This window comes from Bombus terrestris, chromosome 11 (genome assembly GCF_910591885.1).
Source record: "Bombus terrestris chromosome 11, iyBomTerr1.2, whole genome shotgun sequence".
In the NCBI taxonomy this organism is placed as follows: Eukaryota; Metazoa; Arthropoda; class Insecta; order Hymenoptera; family Apidae; genus Bombus; species Bombus terrestris.
The window spans coordinates 12,597,119-12,622,773 of NC_063279.1; the positions used below are offsets into that span (position 1 = coordinate 12,597,119).

General features: G+C 36.6%; 1 protein-coding gene across 7 annotated transcripts in view; it reads right to left on the reverse strand.

The window, feature by feature from the left end:
• LOC100642498 (teneurin-m) overlaps window positions 1-25,655 on the reverse strand; it is a 653,003-nt gene that overhangs the window by 87,960 nt on the left and 539,388 nt on the right. Inside the window, exon 2 of one of the 7 annotated variants that reach the window (XM_048410163.1) lies at window positions 4,715-4,787. The exons of the other annotated variants lie outside the window; for them this stretch is intronic. Coding sequence (XP_048266120.1) covers window positions 4,715-4,751 — 37 coding nt within the window. The 5' untranslated portion in view covers window positions 4,752-4,787. The remainder of the gene's footprint in view (window positions 1-4,714; window positions 4,788-25,655) is intronic. 7 annotated transcript variants of the gene reach the window in all.

The following is a 25,655-nucleotide window of genomic DNA, read 5'->3' on the forward strand; positions in this document are numbered from 1 at the left end:
ATTCGTTATCTAACAGAAGTGACGAAACTTTTCAAGCTTTAAAAAGCTGCACACTGCATAGGTTTTCTCTTATTCTACACCAGAACGTGCCGAGTGTTACCAGATTTCATCTGGTCGGATTCAGGTCGCGGTATCGTCGATCCATCTGTTCCTAGATCTGTCTACGATTGTTCTTCGTCACGTAGCGGCCTTCTTTTTCCCGGTCACCGGTGAACTGCACGTGGTACACAGACTGCCACCATTTCTTCCTGACGAGTACAGATTTCCTTCCAAGAGAAGATTCCATTTCGCAATATATCGTGTACATAGTGACTCCTACTAATTTTTAGATACTTTATATTTGTTTATAATAGTGTTATAAAATGTTGTTGAGCGTAAAGTGTTATAAATTAAATAACGATGTTATCATAAAAGAAATGATGCATTGATTATTTAATAAAATTCTAATATTCTAGAAAAATACAATACTTTTCAATCGTTCTTAGATTTACTACGAGTTTTTCGAACAATCCAATATCAAAGAACAATTAATTCAATTCGATAATAGTGGTTTCAATATTAATAAAAGTCATCGTATTTCAACGTGTTAATGCAAATGCAGAATTTTTGTATTTTTTTCATTTTTCAATTACTTTCTTTACTATGGAGCTGGATGTGTTGCTGTTTATCGGTGACTAGTGACATGTAGCGCACACGCCGGTCTCTTTAACCTAAAGATCGGCATCGTTTCTTCCTTACGGATCCAGACTACCCAAGATTTCATTTCGCAATATTCCCTATGTATATACTTGGTGTCTGTTGTACACATTGCGTTTGCCACCCAAAGCGAACGGTTCCTGGCAATCGTGGCAGGTATTGTCCTCGTTCTAAATTTGCATTTAAAGCCTAAACAGTCCTGACGGGGCGCCTGAATACAGGACAATAGAGGTTTGGCCCTCCTGGACGCCAGACGCCGCGCCGTGTCTCCTGCTGGGTCAGTATTTTTTCTACCTATCAGAAGGGATATCTTTTAGCGTCCGAACTGAAAAAGGGGCTCTTCCTTTTCGGAAAGGATGTTTGAAGTACGCCTCGACGGCAATCCTAATTTCTCCGTAGACACAATTAGTCCCTTTTAGCCTCCGAGTGTCACACCGTTGGTTTTGGACAGTGTTCCTCAATCTTTTTTCAAGACTTTGAGATCAAATAATACGTGACTTCCCTGTATGTTACATCTTTCCTTTTTCATTTGTTCAAAATCAGTGTTACATCATTAACACACTCGTGATCCACAAGATATACGTTATCTCGTTTGTCATTATTATAATTGAGTATGTCATTCGAAAATAACATTATTCTGATCGTGTGTGTATTATTTTAAATTAAAATTATTCTAAACGTATCATTCTCAATTCATATGAACATTGTATGACGTCAAGTCGATTGTAAAGCGATGAGCCAAATTATAAATAAAAGTTGTAATATTAAGAATCATTGTGCAAGTTGGGAACCCAAATCCAAAAGAAATACCTTTGTCAGCAACTACTTCCTTCTTTTCATTTTCCATCTATCTTTTTCTATCTGTTTACCAGGTCTGCGGAAAATTGGAAAAACAAACAACGAAGAATGAGGACGACTACTAGATGAGTGTATAGGAGATAGTGGATGGGAAATTGAGTCGTTAGGAGACCGATAGGCCGAGCCCAGTCTCGGACCTCGTAATTTTAGGTACCTCAAGGGGCTATTCGGAAGCGAGCAGCGGTTGATTGGTCTGTGACGAGACCACCCTGTTAGTTGTTGGAAAATAGCGTTAGCTTTCATTCCACCTTAACGAAGAGAGCCGCGATAGTTCGCTGGAAAGCTTCGACGCCGGGCGAAACGATTACGCCAACAGAAATCTGATTATCGCCTTCATTCGCTCGTGTAAAGCGAACACACTAGTCAAAGTGAATCGCGTGTCGTTTATCTTCGAATAACGGAGCATTTCCATAGCAGTGTCTGCTTTTTAAATTATGCAACTCTATTGACGCTATATTTGCCTGTGTTAGACAGATATATGTGTATATTTGCGTATAAATAATAATAATAATAATAATAATATGATGATGATGATGATGATGATGTGATAACATAACGCATTGTAATACAATACGATACGTCACTATTCTATTCGATTGCTCATTGACGACTGACGAAATTCTTACTATTCTATTTTCTACTTTTTACTAACTGCTATGTCCCGATTATATTAAAAGCCACATTTACATTCGATTGTAAGATTTTGTGTTGGATAGATGATATAAGAATGTTCGATGAATTAAGTTTGTAGAATAGGGTGGAAACGAAATGTAGGAGCAGAATTTTGTTATGCTACTCAGGATTTCTAATAGCGAAACAAAATTGTATTGCCGTGCGACGATCGTACTTAAGCTGTTCAAATCTGAATTTGTTGAGCTGACGCAAAAATTATTTTTATTTCAGGAATTTTTCTCGATTTCAGTAATTTATTTTCATATTGTCCGGAAATATAAATAAAACATTCTGCATTTAAGCGCGACTTTAAATGAATAAATAATTAAATAATAATAAATTATACATTTCCATAAGCTTTTTCCCCATCAATCTTCAAAAACAACAATACAAACAACGACTACTTAAGCTCATCGAACAAAAATCTACAATTTTTCCAAAATTATTCAAATAGCTACTTCTACTAATATAGTCTAATCAGGATAATTATAACTATAGGAGTTAAATATAAACAAAGTGAGGGTTAAGTATACCAGAAAAGTGGTTTGGACATTCGTAATGGGGCTATTTTGACTCAGTTAGCAGAAAATTGCTTCGATAAACACTGAGTAAGGACACGTCTTTGGACTCTCCAGGTGATTCTCGTTCGGATAAACGCGGGACGGCTGCACAAACAGCTTCAGTACTCGATTTAACATGGCGAAACGTTCATGTGAAATGGTCGATTGAAAGCAGGTAAAATTCTCTATAAAGCAGGCCAGATTTAAAGAAGCTCACCCGTTTAGCCTACAATGGCTTGTTGCGGAAGTGCTAGTTCGATTGTATTCGATGTCCTCGAAAATGGACTTTATTCGCTTTTCAACCATAACGTAGAATAATATTGCGAGAAAGGCCCTGCTTTCTCAGTCACGTGGATCTAATCTCTTGGAATTCTTTGCATCTAACTACGTTTCTTCATTCAATATGTTCTTTTTTTCGAGAAGAAAAAATTAAATCTGTTGTCTTGAAAGATATTCTTTTATACTTTTATTATGATAAGAAACCTGTAGTATTTGTAGTTTATTTATTTTATTCTTTTTTTTTGGCGTATGTCAGGAAAATGAATTACAATTGGCTTGTCAGATTATTGCTAATAAAGTTGTACTCCTTCTGCTGTCTTTTTTTATTGAATAATTTTTTTGAACGAATATTCTTGATTTTCTTAAAGGGAAATATAAAAGGAGGGAATAACAAAAAGCAAATAATAACAAATAACGAATAACAAATTTACCTTGATTGATATTTTCGGATTCTTTTAGAATGTTTTGTAGTTTTGTGGGAAACGCAGCAAATATATTTGGTTTAATGGTATTGGATTTATATTGAATTTCAAAAAACTGACAGCCCCGTGAACGATTACAAATTGTTTCGAAGAAGGAAATCAGCTTGTAAGCGGGATAGTACATCAAATAATTGCTCGTGTCAATTAAAAAGACATTAGGTCGTGAATTCTGACGTCCCCGAGAAACTTAAAAAGAAATCGAAGCAGGGATACGGCAAGGGCTACGTTAAAACCGTAAAATCATTTCAACATTAAAGCGACCGGCTCAACCACATGTCGTGGGAGATGAAACTCGTTTGCGCGAACCTTGGAAAATCATTGGTCGGTGTTTAAACGACTCATAAATAAACAAGGTAATCAGATGATCGTGTGAGGTTCTTAGAAAGAGAAATCCGGTACTGATGTTATATAAAATATAGCTTGAGATTATGTGATTTTCGAAGTTATTTCTATTATTGTCGCTTTCCATATATCAAAGGGCTGAAATTAGAGTTTTACACTCAAAATATATGTGCTTTTGTCTTCTTATTTTCATTTATTATATATATTTCCTTATTCTATGAGTAGTCAGTGATGAAATAATGTGTAATCGTTTAATTATGTCATTCATTTGTTTTTTTAGTATACGTTTTACTTCTTATTGTTTTATTGTATTTATATATTTCTATAAATATTATTGTCTATTATATGTATATTAGTTAGATTTAATGCCGAAGATATAATACATATGTTGTATAGATTATCTCACAGATTTTTAAGTTCGACGTTCGAGGTCTTTAGAGAAACCGCGGTATTTGAAAAATGTATCATTTCCGCTCTAATATCCGCAATATTTACGCCCGATCTATAATATATTACGAAAGTAAAGATCCAGATTTGGCCACCATTCGAGTGTAAAATGCTAAATGAAGCGAAGAAAACTTTTGATAATATTCTTCGTTCAACGTTAATGGCTCATACTAAATTTCTTTAACATTTCAACCGATAATTTCCATATTTCCATACTTTTTTAAATCCCTATACCAAATTTTTATCAAGTAACAAAAAAAAAAAAAAAAAAAAAAATACATCAATACGGAGGAAATGTACAGAATCAGGGAAAAGATTTAAAGAAAATAAGAAAAGGAGGAAGCCTGTGAACGTATAGAATCCTTCAAATTTACTTACACGACGTCTCGTCCGTGTCTGTATTAGTGGAGCGCATCAGTGTGCATCGTATGTTAAAATCGTGTGTACGTACCTGAAACAAAAGAGAAACCATTCGTTAATTAAAAAGATGAAACATAGAAATTAAAATACAATACGAGTAATATAATTACCCTTATTCAATTTTTCTCTAACTTCGTTATAAAACATTCTCAAAACGTTCCTCGAAACTACTGCTTATTTTTCGCTAGAGTTCATTAGTGTCCATTATTATTAAAATATTATTGAAATTCTAGTTAACTAAAAAATTATTTATGCGAATGAAAAATTGCGATATCAGTTGCTATATTTCGTGAAATTTTCTAGAACAACTTTTGTTTGATTTAACATAACGAATATTCCCAGAAATATGAATAATTAACAATAAATAAAGTTTGATCAAACTTGGCAATTAATGGTTGAATCTTGTTAAATTTAATTCTAATAAAAAAAGAACTAAATTTTATCAGCTCGTAAAGATTCCAAATGAACATACAATTTTCTTTACCATTTTTCTTAACCTCATTCACGAATAGACTTTGTCAATAATGAAAGATATTTAGAAATGCTTTCTTTACATCTTAAATCAGACATCTCAGACTTCTTTCCTTGGCTGAGTATTTTAGATCAGGACTAAGATCACCGAAAGCTTCGAGACCGCCTATATAGCTTTACCAATTTTCTTCGTCATCAACATGTCTCCAGTAAAAATGTTAAATCTCCACTACCCACGCAAAAAATGGTTGTTAAGCTTAAGTGTATTTAAGAGGCAATACGTGTTTGGGAGTGAAACTTTAAACTTTCCTCTCCCGAATCGATGACTGGACCTACCCCTGCGCTGTCACCATCAATCTTTAGGGTTGGTGAATACTATGACGTAGGGTGACAGAGGTTCAAGTCGCCGCTCTCTTACCCCCATGACGCTGAAACTTGTGATTATTTATAGTATCTCCTAGTGATAAACAAAATTTTTGTTCTTTGACGTGGATATTAATTATTAGACTACGGATCTTTATGCATCTATGAAAAATGTATAGACGCAAAAACACACAGAATGCATATAATATACATAAACATAAAAAAGCCATTATACATTATAACTTTTAATACGTAAAACGAATTTTTAAATTTGCATAAAAATTCATAATCTACTAATTGCCTGCATTTATTTATAAATTCTATTGTATCATGTAAAGGTGGAGTTAACCAGTTTGGCTCCTGAGAGAGACTCATAATACGTGCACATAAAGAAGAAGCTCGCAAATTAAAGAAGAGAGTCGTAAAAAAAAGTAAGTAAGAAAAGGAACTAATTTACAAAATGACAATATGACTGTGTGCCTTAATAGCAATCGTAATAATATGTAGTAAGACAAACTAAATCTGTATGGTGTCCGGTGGAAAGAGTTTGTGACTCATGCGAGCGAATTCTACACACCTCAGATTAAAACGCAACCCCTGGCGATGTTAATTCGTGTCTGGTTCTCCCCCATCCTACATTCAGGATGTGAACCCTCTTGCGCGTGTTGCCGTGTTGCACTTTGCGAATAACCACAATGGCGCGACAAAAAAATTCAGACGAACGCGCGTTCTCCCGCGGGTTTGCCGCGTGAAAAAGAGGGTGGCTTTTTCATTTTGCGGTAAGAGGTTCCTTCTCTACCGCGACGGAATGAAAACGGTGCAAGCCGCGCGTTAAATATTCGTGGAAGGTACTAGCGGCGCTTTAAGAAAATATGGATCGAAAAATGAATCTTTCAAGCGAATTTAAATGTCTCTAGAAGTATTATAATACTTGTAATAACATGTATATCGTGTATAATATGTATTTTGTATAACGATTTTGGAAGTGAATAGTATTAGTCGTCGAAATGTTTGGTTCCTCAATTGGTTTGTTATTTGCATTTTGAAATATGTATCTATCTCTTAACTGACTTTCTGGGAGATTTAATCGATCACAAAAGTATGAATTTGCATAAAAATTCCTAATATACTGAAATCTTCAACAGATGAATTTCCTTAGTTATATAGAAATATAAAATTACATAAACGTTGTCAGTCAAAGCACGAGAAACCAAGCAACCCCTATCCCGATTTTTCCCTAACAAAATCACTTCACCTGAACACAGAACCTCCACTTAACGTGTAAGAGAAAACACTCGACGTGCAAAAAGTCAGAGTGCGATTATTCCGAGGCATCTCTTGTGTTAACTGGAGTCTCGAGGTCAGAGGCGGAATGAAGAGCGTGCACGCTTCAACTACGCTAGCCCCCGTGGCTCCTTTGTCTTTCGGCCGGTTTTCGGCCTCGGCTTGAACATTTCGTTGCGCGCGGGTTGCCGGGCGTAAGCGATCCTCAAGTTCGAACGACGACGAGCGCACACAATGCACCTGCTCTCGCGCAACGAGCTTCGAAAGCATCTCGAGGGCCGATGTAGCAGGTGACCGCGAGCACGTACATAACTTATCCCCCTTAAAGTGGTTCCCGTGGCAGTGTTAGCTCTGGGAATAAAGGATACCGCCCGCGGTTCTACCGGGCCAGCACAACGTAAATCAAAATTACTTCCTCGGTTAATTGGCTTTCCGGCGAACGTCCACGGTTTTCGTCTCGTTCAACGATTTGCTTCCTCTTCGATTTCGGTTGAAAGATGCTGAGAAGTTGATGAGAGATATGGTAATTTTTATTCTAATTTTTACGGGTTTGAATATTGGTTTATTTATCAGGAAGCTTAGAATGGTTGAATTATGCTGTTTAAATAAAATTCAAATTTACGCGCGAAATATTCCATTTACATTAACATTCAAAACATCCAGTAAACAACACTTGTTTTTGAAATATAAAAATTTGTAAGAAATTGTAATCTAAATTCTAATCTTTCCTATCATCTTAGTCACTCGATTCTCGTCCTATCTTTAAATCTTTCTATCAATCTTTCTCACATTCCATAAACAAGTCACATAATGAAAAGTGTAAAAAAAGAAATGAAAATGACAAATGTTTTTTGAAATAATTTTATCTTTCGATAAAGAATCATTTCCATAACAGTAATAACAGTGATGCAGAGAATCATATACCCAGGGGGTTTGTATTTCCCAAGTGAATCACGAGCCGCATTATTCAGGAACAAGGTTGCGATTATTCGTTAAAAAGTATTTAGAGAAGTTTCGCTGTATTATTTTCTCATGGTCGTGGATCGGATACGTCTTCAAGAGAAGGATCGACCCTCCCACGAATGACTCGACCCTCCGGCGAAGGTCATTACTAGCAGGTAGAATGACGGGTAACTCGACGAATTATCATGATCGTGGCTCGCCTCGAGATCGCTAATCGATTCGCGTAACAGTCTAATCCGAACTGCAATGACTCATGCCACGGACCGATAATTACAGGCCGAAAAGGGATCGTTAGTTCACGGGAAATTGCGAGGATAGAAGAGCTGCCATTCCACAGAAATTGCCCTTGGGTTTCGCATCAGTTTTGCCACTCTCTTTTAAAACACATGCCTTTTCGGTGACGTACTACGTTTTTCGTGTAATTGCAGATATTAAGTTTGCGATTAAATATAATACTGTAGGATCTTATACCACCATTAGTTTATTTACAATAAATGGATTAAACAGATGTTGATTAAACAGAAAAGGATTAGTTGTTTAACGTGAACTACTCACAATAACGTATTATAATTAAGACAACTAGATAGTTAATTTGCAACTCTCGTCACCACAGATCCAACACTCTTTCGACAACGCAATTCGCACTCCCAAACTTCCCGATTTACACTCTCTGATTTCTCGACTAACACTGCTGTTAATTCGTTTATGTACCTTAGCAATTCCTTGTCTTTTGTCTTAGCTTCATCTCTTTTGTCTTAGCCTTATCTCTTTTGTTTTAGCCCCACCACGCAAATGTTCCGCAATCGCTTGTTTATAATTCGCCCGATACCCCCCCCCCCCCCCAGGTTCCTCCTCCACGATACTGCAATGCTAAATAAAGGTAATATTATAACTGTTAAATTACGTAAAGTATTTATTCTGTGTGACCGTATACATAATATTGAATCATTAAATTGTTTCATTAAAAATTAAATAATGATATATGATAAAATGAAATTCCTATAAGTGACACTTCTTCTTCATGTCACTAAAATTTTTTAGTTTCGATTATGATACTATGTATTTATAGAGAGGTTGATACAGGCTGAAACTTATCTCGCTAGAAGCTTCGAATTATTTTCAATATTACAGTACAGTGAGGCCTCTAGCGAGAGAATCACCCTGTATAATCATAACATTTCATTCCTTTGCATCGCTAATAGCCCATGCAAGCGTTTGATGCGACTATGAACAACAAAAAAGAGGGAAGAGAAAACTAAAAGTAAAGCAAATGAGGTGGTTCTTAGCACGACACCTGTTGAATACGCGTGCACGCGTATATAATCTACCTGTTCCTGGAGGATCGACAATTACTTCATCGTCGCGTGGAGCATCGTGTGCATCGAGTGTCGAACAGAATGACCGGCTTGTCTTTCAGTGGTGATAGCGATCTGACAAACCATCGGACGATGTTGCGGACAAGAACGCGCGTTCGAAGCGACGTCGTATATATCAAACGATCGATATTTAACGCGTGAGAATGCCGATGAAACGAAAGCTATAGTCCCGTTTATCCTCGTTCCGGCAGCTATCAAGGTCAGGCGTGATCTTGCCACGTCATATATCATCGTTACCAAGCCGGAATACCAGTTAAGGGTTAAAAGCTGCCTTTATCAATCCTGAACCGAGCCCCCGGCTCTTTCTCATACGTCTATCGTCTCCTCCGGTCGGACGTGCATTTCCATTAATCCTCCCCGATGCTATAAACAGAGTTTTAAACCTACGAGGATCACTGTCTTCGCCAGATATTTTGACAGTGAAGAAACGATGCTCGTGTTAAGGGATATTGGGCGAGAGTGCTTTGGCTTGAGGTTAAATGGCAAGGTTGTTAGAGTAGGTGTGATGAAATGATGTTTGGTGTGTTTGGAATGATGTTTGCCAGTGATTAGAATTGGCATATTTAACATAAATTATAAGTATACTATAGAATATTTAATTGAGATTATATTGGACTAAGTAATAAATTCGTCCATCTTTCACTACCGCATGGACTACAAAAGATGTTATACAAATTATTTCGAGCACGTAAGAAATATATCTAAACTTTTTGATAGAAGATATTTATAGAGGAACTTTACGCAGGATTTATAAAGGAACGAAATAATTTAATTCGTTGATTGGATAGATTTTATCATTTTTCTTCGATAAAATGTAGATAATCTTATGACCAACCTAATAAAATGTTACTGAATCTTTTCTCTCAAGTTTGGTGCTATTGTATTTCTTCGACAAATTAACGTCGGGAGTACTACTAATAAAATATCGTAAAAGGTCTGTGATAGCACAATACAGTAACAAAGTAGCAATTTCTCTGACAAAAAGAAGTACCGGGTTAGCGAAAGTATCGCAGTTCTATTTACCTTCTTTCTTACCCCAACCCCAGTATCGAGCCGCTTCCTGGGGGCGCATGAAGTATACATAACCCCCTCCAACGATAAGAAACAGGACGCAGTTCAATATTTGAGTAGCTTGTGTTTAAATCCCCTGTCGGAGTCGGAATCGGAAACGACCCCCGCATAGTGACGAAAGCAAATTATAGGTAAGCTCTCGATACAAATCCTAGCTTGACCTCGCAATTGCATTGACGCTGGCTGACCGATGATGACGACGGTTCAACGTCTGCCTAATGGACGTACTAATCGATGTTAATTCGACGACAAGCCGTACGAAGGCACGTAACCGTTTAAACGAGGCTTATTGACAAGCTACGTACTTACGCACGCGAACAATCCTTCTGTTTGTTAACTGACAATAAGATTAAATACGTTTCTTGATTTCTCGTATTGACAAACCATCCAGTTTTTTATTGATTTTCTAACTATTCGTTGATTGGCTACTTCACGGCAATTGTTTATAGAACGTTTATGAAATGCTTTCAATTTTAAATCGAAATTTTGAGGTATCGGCTTGTAACGCGTGGTTGTAACATATGTACTACATTCGTCCTGTTCCTATATTCATTGTATGAATAGAGAAAACAAGATGAATACACGTTACGACATAAATGATCAATGTTTGGCGAAATTGTTGGTAGTTTCGTTGAGATTTGATGGTGATTATTCTTTCGTTTTTCTCTAATAAAGTAAAATTCTTCCTCCTCAATTCGTATCCACCACGTCTCACGATCGTTGCTTTAACCGATTCTGGCACTCGTGTTATTTAACTTTCTATCGTAATTCCATTTATCGTAATCGGTTGATCGTTTGTTTGATAATTTGATTTTTCGCATCTTAGCTGTATAAAACCAAAGGCAATATTTTTGAACCAGAGTGTACACCTTTTTAACCTAACGAGGCACCACCGATATAGTCGCATACCATGCAACCGTGCGAAGAACAAAGAATGTCCCTTATATACGCGATCCCGAAAATATATTCACGTATTTAGGTCACGTCAGTTATGGTCGGTAATCGCGTTGCGTGCATACGTTTCAACAATGAAACCGACGATCTCCGGGAAAAAGAGAGGAATCCGTTTAGTCACGGTATCCGAGTGTCCTTTTCGATGAAAAAGAGCGGCCAGCCGTGTTAGAAAGGACGTCGTTTTATCCGTAGCCAGGTTTATAGGCAGTTTGATGGATATAAAAGTACCACTTTCATCCTCCATGGGTCTCTTTACCGGCGCGACACACGACCGATCCACTCTCTCTCGTCAGAGTCTCCGTAATCGGTTTTGCGAAGCATCGCGTGGCATCTGCTTGCGAGATTAACGCACGCGATCGGACCACTCTGCTTCCTGAAAAATTTATGAGCAAACCCAGGCGACAAAAAGAGAGGATCGAACGACCGCTGTCCCTTCTAATACGTAACTACGGCGTATCACTTGCGAAAATCTCGTTGCGCAAGTTTCTGATCGATACATCGCTATAGGGATGTCGTTTATTGAACAACCAAGGAAGTGATTTCAATAGTGTAAGTTGCGGTACAAATTATACTACTTTCGATCAGCAGTGTAAATTGATAATTATAGTATATGTATATAATTTTGGTATATAGTTCTGACCAATGTCGTGAATGAAAAATTATGTTATTATTCAGCAATGTTTTCCTACCAATTGTAAAGGTAGAAACTACACCAAATGTAAAACATCCGACAGATTTACACCGAGCTCTTTCCAAAACACCACGACTAATTGCTTTATCCCGTTTCCAACTCTCGTCAAGCTTATTCCCTTCGAAGAAACGCGTACGCGGTGCTAATTACCGCGACGATGGCTGTAAGAAAAATAGTCGGAAAGCTGCTCGGCTCTTTTCGTCGCGCGGTACAACTGTCTCGACTCCAATGCGATGGAGCGTTAAAACGGTGGAAGAATAGAAGAAAAAGAAGGCGAAAAGGAAAGGAAGGAGGTCGATACGTTGAAAAAAGAGGGTGAGGCCATCCTCTTGGTTCTCAACGGCAATCGTTACGTACGATTTTCCACGCGAGTCCCGAAATAAAAGGAGCAACCTTTCGTCGCAACCCTTTCACCCATGGTTTGATATTCCGCTCTTTCGGATGTTCGGGAGAGCTGAAAAAAAGCTCTATAGTTCTTTCATCCAGTTCTCCGTCGACGGGACGAAAACGAAAATTGTCGAACGCCCCATTTGCAGCGGTGTTTCCGTAAATAGCTAATGGCTCGAGAACGCTGTTGAACGCTCGGTGTCGTGTTTCTTCCGAGCCAAGCCCTAAACTAACAGATCTAACTTCTCTCTCTCCCTTGCGAACGTGCTTTTCCTATAATTTGTCTTTCCCCTCTTGCTCTTGAGTTTCCGATGCGATTCTTTTGTACACGTGACTGTTATTCGAAACACGACACTCGGGGCAGTCTAAATTGTTACGTCATGTCCAAAGTTCCTTGGTGGTCTTTCGATGTATCAGGATTCAGGTTCTGGTTTGGGAGGGTTGCAATGAATTATTGGGAGCTTGTGCTGTTACTGGTTAATTGATAGTTCTCTTAGTGTATTGTAACGTGACATTTTGCATAAAAAAGGCGAAGAAGTTTAAATATCTTTTGTAAAACCTGGCATAGATCGAATTCATTTTTGGAGGTTGCAATTCGTATCCTCTTTAAACTGTTCATGGGATTGGAATTATATATATATTACATAATTGATAGCTTTGTGTATTACACAATTTATGTAAATGCGAGTTAAGTGGTTGATGAAAACAAGAGAGGGAAAAGATATTGAATATTAGAAAAAGAAAAGATACGAGTGCTTGGGATAGTTTTTCTGAAATTTATTTCAGACTATAGACTTCTAAACTTCAAACCAGAAACATAAATTTATGTTATCGATATGATGTATCTCTTAGTGGAGATTTTCTTATCGGAAGTTATAAAAGTTGTTTTTACGAAGCATTCTCATTATATAATATTTATTAATGATCAATAACTTCTTGTCAACTAAACACAATATTTTCGGAGCCCAAGATGTATATAATATATATAGGTTGGAACGATTTCGTTATCGTTGACAGGAGACATAAATCCCAAAATTCTCAGGCGTCAGCAGGGGAAGAGAGGGGGAAAATATAGCGCACACATCGTAGATTGTTTGTTTTAAAGTCGTAAAGTCTAGCAAAGCCGCGTCGAAATCTAGAATCGTAAAAATACGCTATCTGGAGGTTCAAACAGTAGAAAAAGCTATAACATTCTCGGCCATAAAATTCAAGTACTACTTCCCGTTTTCAACAATCAAAACTGTCAGAAAATTCTGTGGACGAACTTCAATGGGATGAGATACAGCAAATTAGTCAATTTTGTGAGTTGAACCATAAATTGACACCTAGTTTGCAGCACGATGATGGTAGTTTCGATTTCAATTCATCTAACCTATCATTGCTTTTACTTGCTAATCTTTGATCTAAGATCAATTTTGTTAAGATTGGTTGTGCGTGTCGTATTATTTCACAGACAGGTAATGATAAAATACGTTTCTATCATCGTGATACATCGTAACTAGTAAAACGTTACACGAACCTCAAAACAAGCAGAGATAGCAATTAAATAAACACTCTCGCACGATTCAAACATTTTCATTCAAAACTAAACCGATGCTAATCATATAAATCCGAGACTAAAGCGGTAAAAGCATGCTCACGAAGGCAGCACTTTAAATTCTCCGAGCTGGATCGTTGACTGGAACATCCTCGAGGACAAAGTGGTTCTTCTGGCTCGTTAAAAAAGGAGAACGGCCCGCAGAAAGGTGAGAATGGCCATGTACACAGGTCGCTAGCTATCGATTGGTTGCATCGTGCCTGACCAGAACACGATGTCCCAATTTTCGTGGTACAAAAGAGAGGATACACGTGTGGACAGGCAGAGCACAGCATAGCCAACAGCTTTTCGTGTTCTTCGATCGACCTCGAGCAGACATCGAGCAAAATATAGATAAAGAGAGAGAACAGACGCGAAATATCACAGAAGGTGTCTTTCCTTCTCCTCCTTTCCACTGTAGAAAAATAATACGTACCCGTTTTCGGAGATCACGATGGTCGATCTCTTTGATCTGTCAGAGGCACCTGGCACCACGGAAACTCTGTCATTCGTAATAATAACTCGACCTTCCATGAGAAGTCTCTTTGGGGGTTCTAGCTTATCTCCGGTTGCATCTTATTGCGAGATTTCGTACATTGTCTCGTCTTCTCTTTTCTTTCTTTTTTTTTAACGTTCGTGCTGCTTCCTGTTCAGGTTATACGTAGCCCCTCCAATTTTATCCGCTTTCTTCTCGGTGAACATCTGCCTGACTTACTTCTTAAGTTCAAAGTGTTGGAAAATGCGCTACGAGCATGATAGGATTCTATTTATTTGAAATTCATTTGTACGGATGAGATTTTATTTAGAATATCTGAACTACATTTCATTTACAAGAATGAAATTTTACTTGCCGTCAGTAGCTGATTGTTGAGATTATAACTGAATTTCTATTATTCAAACAGTAATAAGCTCCAATTACACGAATGCTTAAGATGTGAACAACGCAGCAATGCTTTTTCTCGTTACTTTCATTATTCACATTTTTCCTTGTTTAAAAGTTGTTTAAATTTTACAATACAAGTTATTCATCGTTCTATCGTCACTTATTTAAATAATGCTATTATATATTCCACTAGCGTCCGTCTTTTTCGAGCTTAATACAGATATTATCAACGAACTGGTAATTCATTGTATAATTGCCAGGCCATTACAGTTGCATCAATCAGGCTTTGGATCGAGCCAGAGTGAGAGAGAACGGTTTAGCCCCCTGGAGCTGATCTGGGGCAGGCTTTCTCCGAACATAATTATTAACCTTAATTAGAGAGCAGATATATCTGCAGTTGCCGTGCATTTCTGTTTTCTTTATAGGTCACGATCATCTCTAGATCAGTGCCTGACAGTTCGAGAGAAATAATTAAAAGTATTAGGCGAATGAAAACTCAACCGAAGCGAATAGTCGTGCTTATATCGCAAAATTAGCTTGAACTATGGTATTCATTTTTAAACAGTAATTGGATTTTATACAGTTAGGAGAATGAATCATGATCAAGCGTGATTAAATACGGATAGGATATTTCTAAACGAAAAATAGAATCTATTATTAAAGCAAATTTTCTGATCGAGCTTTTCAATTAAGTCTCGAAGGATTACTGCTGAACCAAAGTAGATTAACGTACGGTGGATGCTCCTATTACGGATTACCCGAAGCCCTTACAGCAGAAACGAATTTCATACAAAATGGTGACTCAATGGATGGTACGACGTTAAGAAAATTTCATTTATATTTTCATTTCATCTCATTCGCTATATCGATGATACCAGGTTTCTTTCACTTTGTCTATTTTCTTCCTTGAAAGTTTTAAGTTTCGAGTTAGAGGGATAGAAAACTAAAATATGTTCTTCTTCTCTTTTCACATCGGTTTTTACAGATGTAAAAGTGTATCTGCAAAAGGATTACAGGAAGTTTAAAAAATTCATAAAGTTGTGAAAAAATTTGCAAACTCTGCTGGGTTAAAATTTCAAAATTGCAATATAAAACTGGGTTTACTGAAACTCTTCTGAGGGGTGGAAATGAGACTTCTTTCGTACGCAAAAAAAAAGGAAACACCGAAGGAAGATGTTTCCTATTGGTACAACATCCCTACAATATTTTTCTTTCACCTAAAGTCTAAAAATTCGGAATTTAATGTAATACGAGAATGAAACAGAGAAATTGTTTGAAAAGAGAATTTCTATAAACGATTTTATTAAAAAATCTTGCTAGAAACTCCACGGTACGTCGTCATATATCAAAAACGTATCAAAATGTATCATAAAATCTCTCAGAATGTTTCATGCGGCAATATTTTAGTCCAAATGAAATTATTTCAGAATGACAAATTATTTTCTCTTTTAGTAGAAACGCTCCTTGTTTATAACACAGTTAGAGCATTAAGCAGGAGTGTGTTTAACACGAAACCGCGCTGAAGCAACAAAAAACTATGCCAGCTCTCGTGACACGTAACGGTTAATAAGCTTTTCCAAGGGAAAAAATTTTCTCCGATTTAACGCGAATTGTTTCGAATCGAACAAACACCGAGTACTTTGCTTGTAATCGATGTTTTAAATCGGAATTAATTAACTGGAGCGTTAAGAGTGAAGTGCACGGAATATCGAGGATAGTCGATCTTCAATCTTGGATGTTATAGGATAACGCTCGAGGAGCATGTCGAAACTCATAACTTTGATATTAATTATCTTATCCTGCGATATTCATCGACGATCGTGATCGATCATGAAGAAAGGATGATCGTTACAGGTCACTTATAACAATGCGATGATTCGCAACTTGAAATCGAATTCTTAAGTATTCTTACAAGCATCTCTTGTTTTTTCCTATACTGTCAGTTACAAGATTGTACTGATTATGGTCGTTAAGAATGGCTGTAGGGTGCTAATACGTATGAATGTTAATTAGTAATGTACACGTTTATTTGTTTAATTCTCTTTACTTTTGCCTATTTATTTTTTAAATATTTGAAAGTGAAAAATCTCTCTACTGAGATTCCAATTTGCGACGACAAAAATTTTAATCTTCATAAATATTTATCCATAGTCTATTTATTAATATTATTCGTTTCGATGATGAAACAAGATTCACGAATCGAAAGTTCTTCCCAGTTTCTCTGTACAATCTGTGAACTTTCCGCAAGGTAAAGTAACGTCTTATAAAAAAATAGGTAAGCGACCGGATACTTTTGAACGGTAGCGTAGTCTCGTTGTCGAGTATTTTAATAAAAACGCCGTTATTCGGTCTAAATTGTTATAGAGTGCGAGGCGTCGCGCGTAATTCACGGGAGCGGCTATATTTTCTCCGATTACATCGCGGAACGTCGCTTTTACTTTCGCCCTCCGACGTTCTTCCACGTGTTTCACGCGTTCTCCTTGCCCTCAAGCTGCGACCGTTTAAAATGCATCGCAGACGCGACGCTTTCGGCGATATTACAGCGCCGAGATAACGGCGTCGCGTGCACCATCATCTCCCGAAACGTTGATGGCGAGTTTAACGTCAGAGTACAAGTCGTAAGGGGATAAAATAGTTTGTTTTTCTCGTTTTAACGATCAATGGAAATTACACTGATGTTTTCGAATCAATGAAATTAAATAAAAAAGAGATCATCCCATCGAAATTTCGATTTTAAGCCGCAATGACATAATAAAAAACTGTTAAAGACTTGTGAACAGTAAAAATTAATTCTGCTGGCTTCTTCGAGTCATTTTCGATCCAATTTTATTTATCATCGTAAAATTTCACAATGAATTTGCTATGTATTCTTTTGAGATATTACAAATCTCCAGAGTTTGTACTTAAATCAATCAAGCTACAAACGAAAAACTAAAGGAAACATACAATCGAAATACTCTGTATCATAAAAAAAAAAAAAGAAATGAAATTAAAGATGGTAGCAAGAAGCAAGGAAACAACATGGCATTGAATCAGCCAGAAACCAGTGACGAACGTTCGGACGAAGCTTCCTCTAGCTTCGTGTCTCCTAGCTAGTGTGTATAACTGCTGTTATACACACGCATACACGGCCATGTAATTAACGTAATATTATTGACGACTTTTTAATGAAATAAAGCGCGCGCGACAGGAAATTAAGCGTCTCTCTTTTGACGCGTCTCTTTCTCCGCCTTCCTCCGGTTTCACCCTCCATTCTCTTCTTCGCGTCGTGATTTTCTCCTTGTTTCGTGCAGTCTGCTTGCCTCCTTCCGCTGTGTTGCATGGTGTTAGCCACCCGTCTGCACGTTTGGTTACTGGGAAAATATCGCAACACCGGCTCGCACCGAACGAAGTATTAGATTTATAAGGCCCCTTGTTCAGTGAAAAGCTACAAATGAAGAAGGACGAGACGAGGGCGAGCTTCTTCGTCAGCGCAGATATTTTTCTTTCCGCGTTGAAGGAGGGCGAGATTTAGCGCTACTTGTTTAATAAATGGACTAATTGACGCGACGTTCCGCGTCGAAGAACTTTGACGTAATTTGAGAAAAGAGAGATGGGAAATGGACAGATTTGTAAATTGAAAAATCCATAACGAAAACAGGACGATCTTTGTCTCCTAAATAATACAAATTTAGCAAATACGTTTGAATTCCAATTATTATATTAGAACGTTCGAACCATTCACCATTTTATTCGCAATGATTCATCCTGTAACTTCAATATACGACACTACAGGCAATCACTCATCAATTTACCAACATACGAAATCTAAAAGTTTCCACAAAGAACAATCGATAACAAGAACAATCCCGTTTCAATCTCTCAACATCGTCAGAATAACGATTTCCATTTGTCCTTTAATACGCGTCGATTTTTCAATATTTTTCGAAAAGCCTGGTCTCGCTCGAAGAACGTCCATCAGTCTGTCGGATTGATTCCGGAGAAAGCGGTCAAACGGTGTTCAATTTCGTCCAATTATCCGTTCCAAGTCGAAGTTCCGTCTGTCGTTCTGTGGAATCGAGTTCGTGATGAGTTAAAGGGCTTTATTTCTCTCTCTCTCTCTTTCTCTTCCTCTTTCTCGCTTTCTCTTCTCTCTCGTTCTCTGTTCATGAAACTCAAAATTCCAACGCCGAGTTACGAGGAGAGCTCGAGTCCCACGAGACATTCACGCGACTGAACGAAAACGTAAAAACGCAGAACGGGCATTGATCGTTCAATACTGCTTCAGAACTTGTATTTATATAAAAAGAAGAGAAAAATGTGGATGATCCTGCGAAGAGAACCGATTTTTCGTAAACAAATTTTTGTATAATAATTTAACAACTATTCTGATTGGGCAAAATATTACTTGACCGTTTACTTGTCAAACATTGATCCATTATTAGATTCTTCTTAAAATCGCTTCTTAAAACGATAAATATATAAAAAAGGAAACTAAAGTAACATCAAAAGATCTATGCAACTGTCGTTTAATAAATTTCAATAAATTTTCTTCATTTGGTTACTGTGTAATTTCTTAATAAATATTAATTTGGCTAGTACGTATCGTTACAAAAACTTAAAATTACCCGCATGCGCCAAGAGACACCGTTGACTAGTTGTCAACGGTGCCGGAAGTCGGCGATTCTTCGCGCCTCGATTTGTCACGCGCGCTTCGTGAACGACTATTATAGAGACAGCTGGTTTTTTCCTCTTTTCTCACGTAACGTGATTTCTTCTTTTCGATCATTTTCTTTGTGTGCACCGATTTGTGAACCAGATCGATTTTGATTGATAGACTCTACGTGATTGAACTCTTTCGTTATCAAATAAAAATAATTCTACGTTACGGAGAACACATAGCTAGGCTTTATAATATTTACGTATATTTTAGCGTACATATTTAGTAAGTAAATATACTATAAATACACTTTGTATAAATATTATAAAACGATACTCTGTTTTATTTTATATAAACATTTTTTGAATATATTTTCGATACATTTTCGCATAACATCCTCTATTTATGTTTCGTATCGAAGAAATTAAGAATTTAAAAGTTTCTCCATATTTTATGACCTCGTTTCGTGCTTTTTTTTTTATTATTTTCCTACATTTTATCCTTTTTACGATATAATTTGTTAATTGCTTTCAAGATCTATTCATTTGTTAAGTGCTTTTATTTATTTGTTCAGTTCATGGCTTTCAACAGATTATCACATTATTTTATTTATTACTTTCGCTTAATTCGCATGGAAAATTTCCAGTAAAATTAAACGTTACGCAAGGCACATTGATTCGAGAAATTGGACAATCTGTTGGGTACACTAAATATCAGCCTCCATAAAATAAATTAAGTGCATACAAGAATTCCGCAACGTTGTATATGAGATGGCACACAACATTTCGATTCAACGAGACAATTTACAGAACAATTCGATTTGTAAAACACGAGAAGCTTTTAGAGTGCTACTTTCTTTTTTAAATTATCTATAATGTCCAGTTACTTTCACGTGTAATTAATTTTCGTTAACGATTTTAGCAACTAGTTTCTTCAAAAATTACTAAAATATAGTTTTTGCAATATCTTACTTTTATATGGCAGACTGCAAATCTATAAAAGTATTATACAAAATTTAAGAACATATTGGAATCTCTCTTATTCGAATTAATAGGGAAACAAAACTGTTGAATATCCAAATACGAATTAAAATTAATTGACAGCTGTCAAGTCATATAATTTTTTCAACGTAAGTAATTACATACAGTTACATTCTTTTTGTACTACGAACCATCGCAGCTCATTTTCGAATACCACGAATGCTTCGACACGAGAAGGTACTTCTCCATTACCACTCTCGTTTGCTGCGTGCATTTCTATAAAATCGCCTTATTATCGTCTTTAACGAAATGAAACCCTTTCATTATTTCAGCATATTCAAGGTTTTTTTTTACCATTGCCAACATCTAAGGATCTACCTGTTTCCAATTATTTTCAATATCACGTTTTTACTTTTCAATGTGTGCGATCGTGTCCTTTCCAACGTCATGTATTTTTACTAATTCTGTTGCATTTACACTACTTTCCATTTCCTTTTAATTACGTCGTATTTTGTTTTGACAGTTAGAACGCTATTAACGCCATACTAAATTCCTATAATCAGAATTCACTCGGTCGAATAAAAAAGAGAATACATTGCAAATATATAAACGCTAATAAAATATGTACATACTTGAAATGAGCAAAAGCATATCCGTTACTAGGAGCTATTATGTTCGGATAATAAAGCTTAGGCTATTCGGATGAGGAGCCTCTACTGTACTTAATACTCTGAGAACTACGATCCTCAGGAATATTTATACATTTAATCCACCTGAACAATGACTTTTGAGAATAGAGTGACTCTCTTCTTTCGGTCCATTCAAATTGCAAGCGACGTATATAAAATTTTGTTCCTTTTGTATCACGGGTTGTCAGAGTTAAACTGATCGCATTAATTATTGCATGATGTACGATAGAAGGTGTATGTCGCGGGTCTCGAGTTACAAGAAATCGAGCAAGCTTAATTAAATTTAATTAATCACAAGCTGGATCGCGATGACGCAGCGTCAAAGAATAACCTGCCAGCGAATTAATTACAGTAATCGAGGTTCGACGATGAATCCAATGGATATTCGATCGGACTATGATCCTTGCGCCGCCATTTATAAATGCAGCGCGTAAAATCCAGCGGACGTTCTAATGATTCAATGTCGAACCTTGAAAGATGATCGTTTCGCGTTTTTCCTAATTTCCAACCATCTTTTCTTCTAGACTTTTCGCGTATATTGCTTGAAATAATTTGATAGATATCTTCATTCATGAGTAGTATGATATTAACTTTGCTGTTCTGTCCACTTGCTCCTCACATTGTCCTTTCGATATTTTCTTTTCAAATTTCGAAATACTTTATTCGTGAAAAATGTGGAAAAATATACAACGAAGAAATACACAAATAATTTGGTTCTTTTACAGTACACTGAACTAATTAAATATATTAACTATTTTCTTATGGAATTTTAAAACATAATATAAAGATAACCTTGAGGAACATTAATAAATAAAATGGTGTTATTTTCTCTTTCCAATCAAAGGTAAAGGAATTGGAATTGATTGAAAAACAAACCAGATAAATGAGTAACAAATTTATCTAAAAAGAGTACTGAATTAATCTCTATAATTAGTACTTTACTAACAGTACTCTTTGAACATTTATACTCGTCATTTTAACAAAAAAAAAAAAAAAAAAAAAATCATAAACTTTTCAGAGATCGAAAGCAATCCCTGTAAGAGAAGTATAAGAACAAAAAGGAGAACGGAGAGACATATCCCCGCAGTTTGTCATCCTATTTCGAGTTGAAAGTAATGAATTAATCATTGCATCCTGGGATTCGACGGATTTCAAGAGACACTCGGCTCACTTTTTTCGAGCTTCGTGCTCTTCTTCAGGATCGGCGTTGAATCAGTGAAAAATAGTCGTCATCGTGATCGCGGGTTCTTTCTTTCGGGCCTGCTTGTTTTCGTATTTCCGTAAACGATACAAAAACACCACAGGGAACCAAGTTGGCCTCCTCTTTACTGACTGGACGAAAGACGAACGACCTTCTTAATTTCACCGGACGTCAACGTATCAGCGGGGATGCGCGAAAAAAAACCACGCCGGAAGTCATAAAACCAGATGAAGGATTACACGTTCTGTGGAAGAGCTCTGACTGTCGCGATTTAGAGAACACTGGAAATTTTGGGAAATTTTTCTTCTGTCATATTGTAAGGCAGGGCCATTTGCTGTCCCCTGAGCTTCAATTTATCGATCTTGCTTTTGCATCAATCTTAATTTTTTCTGTACATAACCTGAACACTTTCTGTACTTTTTTTTATTATCCAGATTCTCGAAATTTTTCGTTCGATTCAAATTTTTGAACGGAACTAAAGTTAGCAAACTAGGCGGATCTTTATCATGAACATATAATATTACTATAATTATTGGAAATATTTTTCGGAAGTGCAAAAAGATGCAGTGTAAACGTGTTCTTCCGTTCGATGTATAAACGGAACTTAATTCCGTCAGTCAAATTTTCCAATGGTTTATTTGAAATTTCACGATGATTGAAATATTATGGATTCGAGATGAATGTTAAACGCATTATGCGCAACATAGGACACGTATTTACGTTTCGGATTTATTTATATTTCGCGTATAGAATTTTCTGACGTAATACGCGAGCAGATATTGACGTTGTTATTGGCAAAATCGGGAATATTCTGTAAAAATTCCATTTCCATGTACGATTGTATTTGTTACAGCGAAAACGTGTATTGATCTCCATAAACTAATAAATACCGTATTTTTCAATATGCCATGATCGTCAATTAAAACAGACTCGCCCTAGTGTCACATCACTTAAACAATGTGGCATTTTGTCAAATTTATATTTCGCGTGAAATAATTTCGTCGCAATTAAAATATACGAAACATCGAAATCATGCGATCGTGAAATCATTTTAACATATAAATTCGGTTTCGTACAATATGTTCGAGTAATTCCGGTTTCATTAAATAACTATCGAAGTTGCTCTAGTTATGAGATTATAATTCCCTATTTTCTTAAAGCTTGCGAAAATGAATGAAAAAGTAATTTTCTCAAACACGTTCAGCTAACAGTACACCTGGAAGTACGAAAATTTATCGTAACTACGTTGCTTTAACAAAGCATTACTAAACGTTTTCGCCATAGATAAACGGCATAGGCCACAGGATTATAGATTTGCATCGAAATTATTGAACGAGTATCAAGTTGCCTTACGAAAGCATCTTTATACTTGCGTCTGAAGCTGTTTACAAGCATCGAGACTTACGAACCTATCATACCTCTCTGCTGAAACACAAGCATGGCAATAAATTTCTCTATCCTTCGTTTCATCTTTATTCCTGAGCTGCTTTAACTGGGCATCGTGCGATACAACCACAACGAAAGGTCGTGAGATGCAGTTCTTATCAGCATACGAGTGGAAGTGCCAATATTTCGCCGTGGAACACGTTCGAAACCGCCTCGCCAATCGTAAATCCTTCTAACTGATTTTACCCAGCGTGCTTTTCGTGGAATCGATGGCCAGAAATAATCTTCTTGTTTCTTTCGTAATATAGTGAAGTGAAAATGCTTCGAACATTCATAATTTTGTAGGAGAAAGTGTTTTACCGATAGATAGTTTTAGGTTACGCATGATTATTGTGAGTTGACTCGAAATGATGTTACGAGCAGACTGCAAATGTTCATGCATTTATGGGAAATTTTGAAGAGAAGAAGGTCCATTATATTATATATTATATTATCGTATCACTTATATATTCTACGAATTTTTCCACATCAAAATTTTTACATTTTTGTTCAATTGATTCTATGCGCGTTCTGAACGATTTAACAATACACATCCAGACTTTGAGCAGACTTTTTGGAGTTTGGCCTGACATTTTTTCTAAAATTTAGATAAGAAAACTGTTGAGGCCAACACGTAATTATTATATATTTCTACATCTCAACTCTAGCAAATAGTTTTAATTATTTAAATTTATTAAATTTATCAAGAGACCGAATTTTCTCACAGTTATTGCACACTGGTGTATCTATATGCTTCGGAGATAAGCAAAAAAATTACTTGAACGTTTTTAGAATATTCTACTTCTTTTTAACATACATTTCACTACAAGAATCGATAAAGTAGGAAAATTTAAAACTTGAAATATTTAAAAAGCAAAAAGGTTGAAGCGATCAATGTTTGGTTTAATCTATAGAACAATACGGCTTGATAAAATAATAAAAATGTTTGATTTAATGTAACAGGTAGAACTGTATGGAAAAGTATTATTAAATTTTATTCCTAAGTTTTAGCTAAATGCAGAATATCAAAAAAGTCAAATTCATACTATGTATCTCTTTCACGTATCATCTTACACGAATATAAAATTCTGATCGATTAATCCCTCGTTGAGACAACGAGTGTTCTGACATGAATTATGAATTCTATAACACTTTTATACCACATACTCTACTATCCAACTCTTTAAAATTCCAGAACAATTCTGAAACAATAGCCGCTAACGCCCTCACCTTGCTGGATTTCCTCTTCTTAGGATCGGAGATCGGTCGATATTGCTTTTCTTTACGGCGACTGCGAGCGTATTTTCCGTACAGCTGGCCATAAAACTCGCCAGGGATAATGGGCTACTGGCAGTACAGGCGTGTTACGCGGAGTCGCTCAGTTAGCCACGGGGGTCGTTTTCTGTTCGCCTTTCGATCCGCGTATTCGATTCGGTTCGCGGAATTCCCGCGGAAAGAAATTCTAGAAAATATAGCCGCCGTCTCGATTACGCTCCGCATTCTGAGAATAACTGCGAGAAAAACCAAAGGAGAAAGAGAGAGAAATAAAGAAAGACTGACCTTAACACGTACAAGGAAGAAAAGGATTTCTGTATGTGTGTGGGAGTGTAGGGGGAGGGGGCTGAGAAGGATGGAAAATCTGATTGCCAATACATTCCATAGCCCCGCGAATTTCAAACCAATTTCCTCGGTCTATTGCCAATCACAAAGAGCCCGAAATTCCTGGCTGTCGGCAGGAACGAAATACTTCCCGCGATTCCTTTCAAACGGACCATCCTCACAAACCCTTCTTCCCGCCACTTTCATCCCCATTCGCGGCATCTTACCGATTACCCTTGGCTATCTTATTATTCTTGCCAGTGTTTCGAATCGCTTTCTGCTCTTGCTACCCTTTCTTACTAGAGAAGCTCTTATAATATATTGAGTTGAGAGAGTAATATCGATTT